Below are 12,082 nucleotides of genomic sequence, written 5' to 3' on the forward strand. Positions count from 1 at the left end.
CAGGTGTGTAAAATCCATGATTCTATTATTATTAATATTGTTATTACCCATGCGAGTAGAAAAGTACAAAAATGAGAGATAAATATTGAAGAACCAAAACAGATAATGAAAAAAAAAACCGAAATTATTTAAAATATAATAGTACGTTATTACATATAAATGAAATATAAGTATTTTGTACGGCAGATGATGGATTTTATATTTGAAGCAGCAAGTCACGAAATATGATCGAACGAAGAGGAAATGGGGAATTAATTAGACTTTTAATTAAGTATGAGCTATCAAAAGTTCAAACTTATTAAATGATTGCTCCGATAACTCTTTCTGATTGGTTAGAATATGATGACTCATTTAATTAAAAACAAGTGAAGTATGACGATGAATGTCACATGATTGGGACTTTTGATATCCGTAGGAGTGGAGTTTTGTTCAATGATGTTAATCCTGGAGTCCTTTTTTTCTGCTTTGGCTCGCTCTCTTCTGGCTAATCAACAAAAATAAAATTGAGCATACGTACATAAACAACCATTGAAAGGGACACAAAAGAAACAGCATTGAGTCACAATAGAGTTTAAAATGCAGGTGTTAGTAAGCGCCGTTTAAAATATATATATAAATGTTTTATATTTCATGACCACCTGCCCCTTATCATGCGAACCCTCATAACCAATGGTGGTATATTATGAAGAGTAAAGAATTTCTTTATTGGCAGAGGGATGAAAAATAAAATAAAAAAATAAACGGGAGCTGAAATAGATTAAATACAAATGTTGATAAGGCTCAGTATTGTTGTAGTCAGAGCTTAGTTTTCAATTTCATTCCAAACATGTGAGACTTCCTTCGTTTGTTAATAGAATAGCTATAGAAAATAATAGTGATATCATATATAATATATAAGATTTTAAATTTCCCGCCTCCTTGTTGATTGATTCGAAACCAGTTAAAATTTTAAAAATGGTGACTAGAAGTTGGAGTCTTCTTTTACTTTTATCCTTACTCAAAGTGGCTAACTCTGTAAGCAATTCAAATGATGAAATATACATTTTGAAGTCGGAAGTGAATACACTAAGAGCGGAATTGGAAGCATTTAAACTCGAGAGCGAAAGGCCAAATAATCTCTTGGAGAACGAAGAGGTCCTACTACACTGGCTCAAACGGAATGTGATGGATATTCGTAAAGATTTAATAGATGAGGAGCGACAACGAGGAGAGGACTCGAGGAGGTCATTAGGAGTTGAAGAAAGGATGAAGGGTAAAATGGAGAGGGGATTGGAGGAGCTGAGAGCCAGAGTAACAGAGATGCAATTGGAGCAAGAAACATTAAGGAGTCTAGGGGAGGAAATTAAAAGTAACGTGAGTAGATTTCCAAATTTTAATTTTGATCAAAATGCTTCGGAATATGATTTTTTTTTTCTTTTTTCTTATTCTTACTTAGATACATTTTTATAACCGAATTCAGTCCTCTGATAATAGCATAATGGATCCCAATATCATCCATATCCGTACAAAAAAGCAGATGTCAAGAGAGTTTAAAAAAATGTATGGAAGGATTAACGAATTCTTTAGAAGAATCTCCGAAGTGGAAATGAGTCAAGCTACTCTCAAAGTAAGACTTTGTTGTAGTCTTTTTTTTTTTTACATAGTTTTAAAAGTATTTGTACTATATAGAAAGAACGTTACTTGAGTATAGAGAGGAAAACGTTGGGGAAGAGGGGTTGCTTATCTTATCAGAATCATTGTAGAAACTTATTCATCATAGAAGTGATATCTCTATTTATCAATCTCTATGCTAATTATAAGACAAGAGTAATTTTGGCTATTTTTTTATCAAAATTAATAGTTTAAAAAATTAAGGAAAAAAAAAAAAAATCGAGGGCGTTAAACAAAGCTAGTGGTTCTCAAATTTTTTAAAGTATGCACCACCAGAGAAAATATCAAGATCTCCAAAGTATCACAATTATGATCAAAAAAGTTGGTGACCTTTTTTGTATTAAAAACATAGTTTATGAATGACCCTTTTTAAAAGTAATCACGGGCCTGCTTCTATTTACTACTATAGGTTGTAATGTACCAAGTAATATGCAGAAGCAAAACTTTGAATTTTTTATAACTTATTGTTTGGAAAAATGTACCAAGTAAAAACGATTTCAGAGACAAATTACTTTTATAAAACTTATAGGGGAATGCTTAAGGGACAACTTTTATTCAGTATGTCCTCCTTTTGCTTCAATGACAGCCTCCAACTTCATCCAAGGCCTTCCTGATATTGTAGAATGTTGACAAGAACACGCCAACAATCTATGAAGCTATTTCTCGGGTCACTTGTGCGCAGAACAAATCAGACACGCGTTTTCTTTATTTTTCATGTTAAGACAGTTTCGAGTTGACGTAAAACTTCATGGTTATAATTTATAAATAAAAAATTGAATATCAGAACTTAAAAAATGTTCTTAAAAGCAACCTTCTAAGATGAATATTAATGGGGAAGTAGAGCTTTTAATTAAAGTTTTGGTTCTGCACCTTGTAATATATATCTTCTTTAAGATGTTCCTGAAGTTATAGAAACTAATTTACGTAATTATATATGACGTTCACAATTTGTGACTTGTATCATAAGCAGATTGTAAAAATTGCAACTAAAAAATAAAATGAGTAACTTTAAATGAAGAATTTATACTATAATTGTGATAAGTACATATGCAATGCAAAGATTGAAATTCCATGGATTGTACCAATGTATAATTTGCATTTTTCTGATGAAAATTCAAAATTAATAAGTATATTTATGGCACATTTTCTAATTAAAAAGTCCACAGTTCCATCACTCGTAAATATGTATATTATGAATACTTGACTGTGAGACCTATTAATGGGTCAAAAGGAAACGATAGCATGAATGTATAGTTGCTAGTTAAAATTAAAACAAACGTTATTAGACTTACATTTTAATTGCAACTCTGTTTGTACAAGTTATAAATTGAACTAAATCCCAAGTTACACACAATATATACATTTCAATATGTAATATACGCTACAATATCATGGGATTGTACCATTCAAATTTATGTACGTTGTACTTGTAGATACGGGTCCGAGACTGCAATACCCATTCCAATGATCTCATAAATGAAATGGAAAGGAATTTTTCCCAGCAAATCCAAGGGCTTCAGAACGTATCACTTAGCACATTTGCAACAATTAAAAGTGTCGAAGAAGAATTGAGTCAGAAAATTCAACAATCTGATAGGGAGAAATCTAGTGAGAGAAATGATAATAAAGTGATTCAAGGGATAATTTCTCGTCAAGTAAGGAATTAAATACTAACCCATTATTTACTCAGAGTTATTATTTATGTACTCCAATATATTTTTAGCATGATTTGGAAACGTCAATCGGAGAACTAGTAAGAAAGTTCAACTTTCTTTTGGATGCAAAAAAATTTAAAGAAGAAGAAGAGGCGAATAAGAATGATTTGAAGGATACAGAACCTCAATCCACTCGATAGAAATATTTAAGAACTCGCATACATACTCATATTGCCATTTTAGATACATTACTGCCATGCTTTAAATTATTCTTTCATACATCTATTTTAACTAGTCTTGTCCTTGCTTGTTTTGTTTTTTTTGTTTTTTTTTATGAAAAAAAAAATCCAATTCTATTCAAATTTGTGTTCGGAGCTTAATCCATTATTGTAAAATCATATAAATACATATTCAACATACTTATATTTATTTCTAAAGTACTGAATTTAAATGCAGTTATAAGTTTATTTAATAATAATTTCTAGCCCATTTTTAACGCATCTTTATTTGATTGTCTCCCCTATCCAATCTTCCATCTTTGTAGATGAACCGGAGTATATTTCTCTGGACGAAAAAATCGTGATGAACAAATGTATTCACAACGATGCCGCTATCTTCTTTTGCATCTGTTTTATTTGGAGAAATATAGTCCATCCAATTGACCCATACATAATCCCAATTCCTTGGAGCACTTCGAGGATCAACAGCCTTGTTACGTGGAGGAATTTCAGTGGAGCGATAAGTTTTGAGTGCACTCTCTGCCAACTCAACAACGGAAGGATACTCAAAGGCTAGATTGTTTTTTTCACAAGGATCATGTGTAATATTGAATAAGCATACACTTGCTGTTGCTAAGCATGGGACTTGGGAGGAAGAGGATAAACATGAAACCGAGGATGTATTTCGAATAGAGAGAATATCATTCTTATTGGGAAGAGGGAATCCAGAGAGAGATAAGGATTTACCTGACTCTGACTTATACACTCCTAATATGTCATAATCTGTGATATTACGTCCAGAGGGACCATACCAACCATCCCATGCTCCATGATATGTTGTTCCTTAATAGAAGCGCCATAATGTCGTTATTTAAAGAACACAACATAATAATTAATATCCATATGAATACCTTTAACAAATTTCCAAGGTCCAATTCGAATGGCAGATGCAAAACGCTCCTCGTCGATATTGTGCAGTAAAACATTTCTTGGGGAGGGAGTCCCCTGAGTCAAAGTCGGCCAGAGATCAAAGCCATCCATCATAGGGAGGGCATTCTTCTTACCACCTAGAATGAGCGAGTTCGAACCATCTTATCAAAAAATTGTGAGTATTTAAATCCTACCAGCTGCAGTATACAGGGTTGGAAGCCAATCTTGAATACTCATCAAGTCCATAGACATTTCTTTTTTCTTATTTAGAGCTATCTCTGGACTCCAGAATATCCCAGCTCCTCTGACTCCACCTTCCCAGAGTGTATCTTTTACCTTTTATACCAATAAAAAATTAATTTAATTGATTAATTGATATGACATTGAATTTACACCACGAAGAGGCCAATTAGAAGCTCGGTTTTCATTAAACCCTGCTGCAGGCCCACCATTATCTGTGGTAAAAATTATAATTGAATCCTTTAACATATCATTCTTGCGTAGAGCAGATATAACAGATCCCACAGACTTATCAAGATTGTAAAGATCTGCTGCAAATATCCTTCTCCCTTGGTCCTCTATGTATTGAAACCGTTTAATATCCTCACTAGGTGCTTGTAGAGGATCACCCCCAGTTGCAGAATGAACAGCCTGATGTGCCAAATATAAGAACAAAGACTTATTCTCGTTTTTTGCCGATCCATGTGTATTGATGATTTCCTCTGCAGATGATGTGAAAATTTTAGTCGAATAATTTCCAAAGGACTTGTAGTCTAAATCCATGTTTTTATAAAAATCATAGCCCCACTCCGATTTTCGACTATGAGTGTGTCCAAAGTAATCGCCTGCTCCTTGCCAGTATCCATGATGGCTTTTAAAACCCCTATAAGTAGGGGTATATACTTTACGAAATGATCCGAGGTGCCATTTTCCAATAGCATGGGATTCATAGCCAAGCTCATTTAAGTATTCAGGGAGAATTTTAAGGTTGAGAGGAAGACCATACGGAGCTCCTGCCGGGATAGTATGAAGTTGAAGCCCGGTATGAATGGGATGTAAACCAGTCATAAGAGCGCTTCTACTTGGAGTGCAAATGGGATTAACGTAGTAATTATTCAATATTTTCCCACTGTAGGCCAAGGCATCAATGTTCGGTGTAGGAATTTGATTTGATCCATGGAATCCTACATCATTCCAACCCTGTGATGAATCAATTATACATGTGTAAGTATACAAATTTGTATTTGTTTGAAGTCTAATCTAGGAAGATGAAAAATGTACCAAATCATCGGCAACAATGATTATTATGTGGGGTCTCTTCACCAAAGCTCCTTTTCCAACTGATATAGCACTCATCCATAATAGAAAAACCTGCTGAAATTGCCTCATAACTCGATGCCAAAATATTAATTATTATATATTCGAATATTTTATTAATGATTATTTGAAAGACTATACAAAGGGGTAGTCAACTTGAACTATAGAACTCTAGTCACATGTGCAGCAAAACAAGTTTATAAAATATACATTATATTATATACAAATAAAAGTTTTGTAGCTTGCGTCAAAATCATGTCTCCAACGCGATCCGAGCCAACACAATGGATCCTGTGATTCCAACAATCATAAATGAACCAATTATTATTACAACAATTCCCAGTATCAAATAATTTCTTCTAGTTGACAAAAACTCGAGTATAAAGCAATCTTTTGTCCAGGATTTTGAAATGCTACATGAGTTTGGCCCTGTTTGACTAGCTCTTGTATTGTCATTTGTATTGTAATTGCTGGCTGGACAGCAGCTGAGAGGGAGTTTATAGTCTGCAGCACCAGAGTTAAGCTTCTTATTTCTCTTCCAAATAATTCTGGGATCTTGATTCGTATTAAGACTTAATCCACAACACTCGTACTTGCTTTGAATTGTGTCCCAAGCTTTTCAAATTAAATTAATGGAATCAGGGGTGTTCATATTTGAAGGGGGTCAGCAGAAGAGGGGGGGGGGCAAAAATATTTTGTAATGAATTTTATGAATTAATCGCCCTCCCCCCTTCCTTAGAAAAAAAATCCTGCAGACACCCCTATCGGCTATTTGTATACGAAAACTTACCAATCGTAACTGGTTCTCCCTCATTAGATGGATCATAATCCTTGAGACTTTGAATCATATCACTCTTCAAGTTCTTAACGAGCTGGGTTCGGAAAACCATTCCGAGTATACCTCCGATGAGAGTAATTATAAAGAGAATAATAAGAGTAGCAGAGTAAACGGCAAGTAGAGGACCGATTTCCTGAACTGCACCAACAATTCCCGATATGGATAGAAAAAGAAGGATTAATCCAACAATAAGAGCTGAGACGGCAGAAAAAGTGTAAAACGAACCGGAGCCATAGAGACTACTTAATATATTACTTTCGAGCGTTAACCATAGACCTGGATGGAAATGGATTCTTGAATAAACTAATTTTATTTATCATGAAGAAACCCCACTTACCTAGGCCAAAAAGAACCAAGGCACAAATCATGAAGCCAACATTGGCAATGATGAAAGTGGTTTTGTAGCATGAGCCACAAGCATCATATTCAAACTTACTCATTGGATGATTCTTGTTCATTTTTGAAGAGGAGGATATCAAATAAAATAGGTAGAAACATGTAAAAGGTATATTTGAATCAGCTTTCTCTGGTGATTATATTATTTTTATTATTTGCTAAATGGGAAATGACTCTGTATGATAGATACGTGACATATGTTAGTATAATATTTATTATGACAATGGTCGATGGAACTAAGTACCTTTCTGCTTGTTTTGCCTATCATTTTTGAAAAAGACTAAGTAATGAATCACTTACTCCTTGCAAAGTCAACAGATGATTAAATAAATAAAGCAAACTCCAATGGTTATCATGTACTTTATTTCAGGATGATTTTTATATAGCACTACTTTTTAAAGGAGACTTTTTACTTAATTTTTGACGATTTTTCTTAGGTGAATTTCGTGTAGCAGATTTTCTTGTTCTGAAGGTAATACATTCACTGTCTAAAATGTCCGATATTTGATTCTCCTTGCATTTTTTTTCACCTTTGTCAGAGGATTTAAAAGCAGATACAAAGTCCTCAAGCCAAATGGGTTCATACCTGAGAACTTGATTCCATAACATAGAATCTGAACGAATAAAATTCTTGACTTTTTCTTCAAGATTCAATGGTGCTTGAGAGATTGCCTCTTCATATGCCTCCTCTGAATGAAAGTGTATAGACTCTTCTGCCATGTCCTCGAAAGAGGAATTCATTGATGTTTGAGAAGATGTAGGAATGCATTCTTCTTCTCTCTCCTCCTTCCTAACCTTATCTTCTTTTAAATACATTGCCTCCTTATGGGTTTCTTCATAAATATATTCCAAAAGTCGACATGCCTTTGCTCTTGGTACAACTTTAAGACCAAACTTTTTCAATTCGCAACGAAGAGCAGGAGATAACATAGATTCATATTCCAACATGGGAGTTACATTCAATTTTTGAGATGAATATTTATAATGCTGATTCGAATCTGATTCATTTGAAAGATTAGGAGGAGATAGGGTTTTGTCATGGGGTTTTGGACTGGGTAAAATCAAGTCTTTCTTTTCTCTATTACAGAAAGAGGATTTGGGGGTATGGAATTCTTGATCGGAAGATATTGAAAACGCGGATACACTACTTCTTTCAGGAAGAGTAGAAATTTCGTCAGGAAGAGTAGAAATTTCGTCAGGAAGAGTAGAAATTTCGTCAGGAAGAGTAGAACTTTCGTCAGGAAGAGTAGAACTTTCGTCAAATTCAATTGATTTGTCTATTAAGTTGGGGCTTACAACTTCAACCTCACTGAAATCCCAAATTGAGTCATTCTTGGACGGAGTTGGAAGAGAAATCTCATCAACATCAGATCTGGAATCTATGTTATTATCTTGATCTGTTTCAAAACCAGTGGAACATTCTACTTTCGACAATTTACTAAAAGATTCACTAGACACAGATTTTCTTTTTCGGGAGACATCAGGTTCATCAATAGCAAATATATCTTCTTCATCTTCAAAAAAATAGGATTTTTTATTCGAGTGTTCAGAATTATCTGATTCTTGAGTCAAATCTATCATATCTTCCTTTATTTCTTCGTCTTTCTCAAAAATATTTATGTCTTTATTATTAATAATAACTGTCTCGGATGATTCAGCCTGGGCACATAAGAATGATTTTTCAATTTCCTCAAACAATTCCACAGCGCTAGAACTTCTTACGTCAACTTGAGGAGTTTCCATTGGATTTATAGAATTTGAAATAGGTTGAGACAGTATAAAATCCTGGATATCACTTAAATTTTTCTGATTCTCCTCTTCTTCATTATTTTCAATAACATCCTCATTTTCTCTCTCAAGTGCATCAATTAAGTCAGTCAAATTTTGAGTCGCTGAGACAATTTCACTGTCTGTGGAGTGAAGTTCATCAGAATCATCAATAAGAGATTTCTCATCGACACTCTTTAAAAATACTTCTAAAACCTTTATTTTGTACTTTTTGGCTAAAATTGTAAGTCCACGAAGTTCAGAGATAGTAGAAAGCATTTCAGGTAAAACCCCACCATACACAAAACGAAGGAATGACAAGGCTGAATGAAAATATACTTCAGGCCAAACTATGAGTTTATTATCTCCTTCAAGAGTCACATCTTTTAAAACAGAGGGATATCGACAATAAAAAATGATGGAATGTGCATGAATAATTTTATCACCTTTCACATAAATGGACAGATCGGAGTCATGTGAGTCATTGATTAATGTAATAAAATTATCCGATAGGAGGGACAGATTTGACTGTTCCTCATTTAACTCCGACACATTAGATCCCTTTTTATCAGCCATCAAAAGATTAGGGACATAATATCGGGAGCAGGCTCTTAGTTTTTGAGATGCAAGATCCCATACAGGATGTTTTGCGTTCCTCGCATTACAAAGTCGTTGACTTTTCAGTTTCAACTTCGGTAAAGGAGGATAGAGGGACAACCGTGTGGTGCATGAAGTCTCATCCAGAATGGTTGAAACTTTTTCCGCTATAAGTCGACTTCTTTCTTCTGAAGAACGTAACTCCAAAGGAGTTTTAGCAAGTTTATTTTTCGGTGCAGACCATGCTGCAGCACCTGGCAGCATCACATCCTTTTTCGGATTAAGAGACGCTGATAAGGCAACAGCGAGTTCTAAATTAGGGTCTTGGCCCCCTTTAATTGTTCTGTCTTTCTTTTTTTGCACTTTACGAGTCTTTTTCTCCTCGGGAGGTTTTTCGACAAAGATGTTGGTGATGGGTAGGTGCTTGATTGGGTTAGAGGGTGGTGCAAAATCCTCAGAGCTATCATTAAGACTCTCAAATATTTTGCTATTTTTTCGAGATAATCGACTCATTGTAAGAAACTTGAGGTATTGAATTGGTTCATATCTACAAAATACTACATAAGATAATTATTAATGACATAGATGGCGCTCAGTTTTCGGATTTTGTGACAACAATGTCTTTGACTCGAGTTCCAGATGGAAGAGACCTCAAATCAGGAGCATCTTCTGATACCAAGAACTTTTTGGTTAACAATGGTATTTTGCTACTTGATTGAATGCTAATCTCTTTTTCTATATGCTCAACTTTCCTATTGAATCCTTCAAGTCCAGAGAGAAGTTTATTTTTTTCATCATAAGTATCTGATTGGGCAATTAGGATTGTTGGATTTGAGGGGGATCGTAAGGATTGTCCAATACCCAAAGCGTCCATACCCAACGCCACAACTACTCCCAAACATGCAGTTCCTAACAATGCAACACTATTTATCTTCCGAATTCCCTTATAATCAATGGTTCTTGGACTTCTCTGGAGGGGCCTTGGCATCGGCGACATCATGGATTTTTGTTATAAGGTTTGTTATACAACGTCATTGGACTGTTTATATGTCATCATTCATCCAATTCTAATAATAATACTATCTGGAAGAGCACAAGCTCTAATCACGCAACCTGTTGGGGTGGAAAACATCAATTTTGATGATAAATTCGACTTAGTAAACCCATATGTACTTTCTACAATTATAAAGCTAAAATATCTGTCGTAGTTGTAATTTTGCGACAAAATTACGTGGTATTTTATGCAGCTCTTCTATTTCGGATAATATTTGAAATCCCAAAAATTTGTTCTTTAGAAATATTATCAGACTAATTATTTAAACTGATGAATTTGCCCTCCTAAAATAAATTAATAACTTCAGTTTGGGTTTTTACAAGGTCGTTATGTATTAAGTTCCATTTAAATAATTAGTTAGAATGAAATTTTATTCTTCGATTGATCTTTGGATACTAATCTGTTTAATTCATAAAGTCGGTAAAGTAGTGTGTATTTACACAATGAGTCAAATAGATTTGGAGTCGTATAATTCAAATGGTTGGATTCAGAACCATGATCACAAAACATTATTCCTTTCTAATTTATAAAATAAGAATAATAGATTCTTAAATGTGGGTAGTTATAATTAAATTGTTTATTATTGTTCATTATTTTACGGACTGAGAATTTGAATTTAATTTCGAGAGTATCATTCGAATAGTTTCTTGAGGTTGGATTTCCAAATCTGGAGCTATCTTAAAATTTGTGACTCCAAATCATGGATACATATTATCTGTGTTTCAAATGGACTCTGAGAGAAAATACATACGACTTTTCTTACTTCCGACTCATTCATCAGCCATAAGTATTACTTCATGGAAATTAGATTTATCTAGTTAGTAAAAATTGCATTATTTTGATCCTTTTAAACTCATGAATGGGATATAGAAAATCGATACAGTCTGACTGATGTTTCCAATTGGTTCTATTACGGTACCAAATCTTGTTCATACCTATGATTTAATTACATTATGAATGTAACATTAATGCGTAAACATTTAATACTATTTGAATAAAACTTATTCCAAATCCATTCAAGTCCGTGCATAAAAATATGCGACTTTACTAACTCCCGGCTTAGTTAATTTTAGTTACTTAAAACAACATTATTTTGATCCTTCTAAACTCTTGAATTTGTGATATGAGTAATTCATACAATCTGTATGAAGTTTTCTATCCCTAAAATACAAATAATCATCGTTATGAATTAATTACATTATTATTCAATAATCAATGGAGGATATAATACTTAATATCATTTGAATAAAGCTTACTACATAATCTCGTACAAATTCAATCTATAGTTGACATTTATTTTTGAAGGACAAATTCAATAGTTTATTGATTTTTCAAAAGTTTACTTTAGAAGACCCTTCAATATAGATCTACTTTGATTTTGAGTTGTATACATTAGATCATTTTTTCACAAAACAATGTTTTAGGATTTCAAATATTATCCCAAAACGAAGAGTTGCTTAAAATGTCAAGTGATATCGAATGAAAATTACAACTCCGACAAATATTGTAACATTAAAACTGTACAAAGTTCATATGAGTTTGCCAAATCGAATTTATCATCAAAAATGATGATAAGCAATACGACATGTTGTGTGATTGGAGCTTGTACTCCTCCATATTGTATTACAACTCATTAACAGAGTATTTCATCCAATTAAAA

The 12,082-nt window shown here is 33.6% G+C and overlaps 4 protein-coding genes across 6 annotated transcripts; 1 reads left to right on the top strand and 3 right to left on the bottom strand.

Annotated features, from left to right (window-relative positions):
• Nucleotides 1–92: 92 nt before the first annotated feature.
• LOC121129815 (uncharacterized) lies at nt 93–3,796 on the top strand. Of its 2 annotated transcripts, none has more exons than XM_040725537.2 (4): nt 93–1,353; nt 1,436–1,606; nt 3,084–3,305; nt 3,374–3,796. In XM_040725537.2, exons 1-4 carry the CDS (start codon nt 955–957, stop codon nt 3,503–3,505), a joined length of 924 nt encoding a protein of 307 aa, XP_040581471.1. In that variant the 5' UTR covers nt 93–954; the 3' UTR covers nt 3,506–3,796. The 2 variants fall into 2 exon arrangements, 1 of the variants encoding a protein (XP_040581471.1); XR_011783615.1 differs by having other exon boundaries at nt 807–1,353; nt 1,669–3,305.
• LOC121129773 (arylsulfatase B) lies at nt 3,716–5,872 on the bottom strand. The gene is made up of 5 exons (XM_040725509.2): nt 5,735–5,872; nt 4,847–5,653; nt 4,648–4,789; nt 4,435–4,590; nt 3,716–4,366 (listed from the first exon to the last, which is right to left on the bottom strand). Exons 1-5 carry the CDS (start codon nt 5,840–5,842, stop codon nt 3,798–3,800), a joined length of 1,782 nt encoding a protein of 593 aa, XP_040581443.1. The 5' UTR covers nt 5,843–5,872; the 3' UTR covers nt 3,716–3,797.
• Nucleotides 5,864–7,185, bottom strand: LOC121116595 (CD151 antigen-like). 2 transcript variants are annotated; one of them, XM_071893411.1, is made up of 4 exons: nt 6,946–7,185; nt 6,834–6,884; nt 6,561–6,746; nt 5,864–6,385 (listed from the first exon to the last, which is right to left on the bottom strand). In XM_071893411.1, exons 1-4 carry the CDS (start codon nt 7,064–7,066, stop codon nt 6,024–6,026), a joined length of 720 nt encoding a protein of 239 aa, XP_071749512.1. In that variant the 5' UTR covers nt 7,067–7,185; the 3' UTR covers nt 5,864–6,023. The 2 variants fall into 2 exon arrangements, with proteins under 2 accessions (XP_071749512.1, XP_040566825.1); XM_040710891.2 differs by having other exon boundaries at nt 6,561–6,884.
• A 165-nt stretch (nt 7,186–7,350) lies between these two features.
• LOC121129762 (uncharacterized) lies at nt 7,351–10,457 on the bottom strand. The gene has a single exon (XM_040725491.2). It carries the CDS (start codon nt 9,879–9,881, stop codon nt 7,383–7,385), a length of 2,499 nt encoding a protein of 832 aa, XP_040581425.1. The 5' UTR covers nt 9,882–10,457; the 3' UTR covers nt 7,351–7,382.
• Between the last annotated feature and the right edge of the window lie 1,625 nt (nt 10,458–12,082).

Source organism: Lepeophtheirus salmonis, chromosome 1 (genome assembly GCF_016086655.4).
Source record: "Lepeophtheirus salmonis chromosome 1, UVic_Lsal_1.4, whole genome shotgun sequence".
NCBI lineage: Eukaryota > Metazoa > Arthropoda > Copepoda > Siphonostomatoida > Caligidae > Lepeophtheirus > Lepeophtheirus salmonis.

Excerpts from the sequence above, each read along its gene's own strand:
- LOC121129773 (XM_040725509.2), bottom strand. The coding sequence starts at position 5,842 with ATGAGGCAATTTCAGCAGGTTTTTCTATTATGGATGAGTGCTATATCA. Across the intron at positions 5,654-5,734 it reads TCATTGTTGCCGATGATTTG|GGTTGGAATGATGTAGGATT; the intron begins GTACATTTTTCA and ends GATTCATCACAG. Across the intron at positions 4,790-4,846 it reads CTAATTGGCCTCTTCGTGGT|GTAAAAGATACACTCTGGGA; the intron begins GTAAATTCAATG and ends TTGGTATAAAAG.
- LOC121129815 (XM_040725537.2), top strand. The coding sequence starts at position 955 with ATGGTGACTAGAAGTTGGAGTCTTCTTTTACTTTTATCCTTACTCAAA. Across the intron at positions 1,354-1,435 it reads GGGAGGAAATTAAAAGTAAC|ATACATTTTTATAACCGAAT; the intron begins GTGAGTAGATTT and ends ATTCTTACTTAG. Across the intron at positions 1,607-3,083 it reads TGAGTCAAGCTACTCTCAAA|ATACGGGTCCGAGACTGCAA; the intron begins GTAAGACTTTGT and ends TTGTACTTGTAG.
- LOC121129762 (XM_040725491.2), bottom strand. The coding sequence starts at position 9,881 with ATGAGTCGATTATCTCGAAAAAATAGCAAAATATTTGAGAGTCTTAAT.
- LOC121116595 (XM_040710891.2), bottom strand. The coding sequence starts at position 7,066 with ATGAACAAGAATCATCCAATGAGTAAGTTTGAATATGATGCTTGTGGC. Across the intron at positions 6,885-6,945 it reads CTTGGTTCTTTTTGGCCTAG|GTCTATGGTTAACGCTCGAA; the intron begins GTAAGTGGGGTT and ends ATTTCCATCCAG. Across the intron at positions 6,386-6,560 it reads GGGAGAACCAGTTACGATTG|CTTGGGACACAATTCAAAGC; the intron begins GTAAGTTTTCGT and ends TAATTTGAAAAG.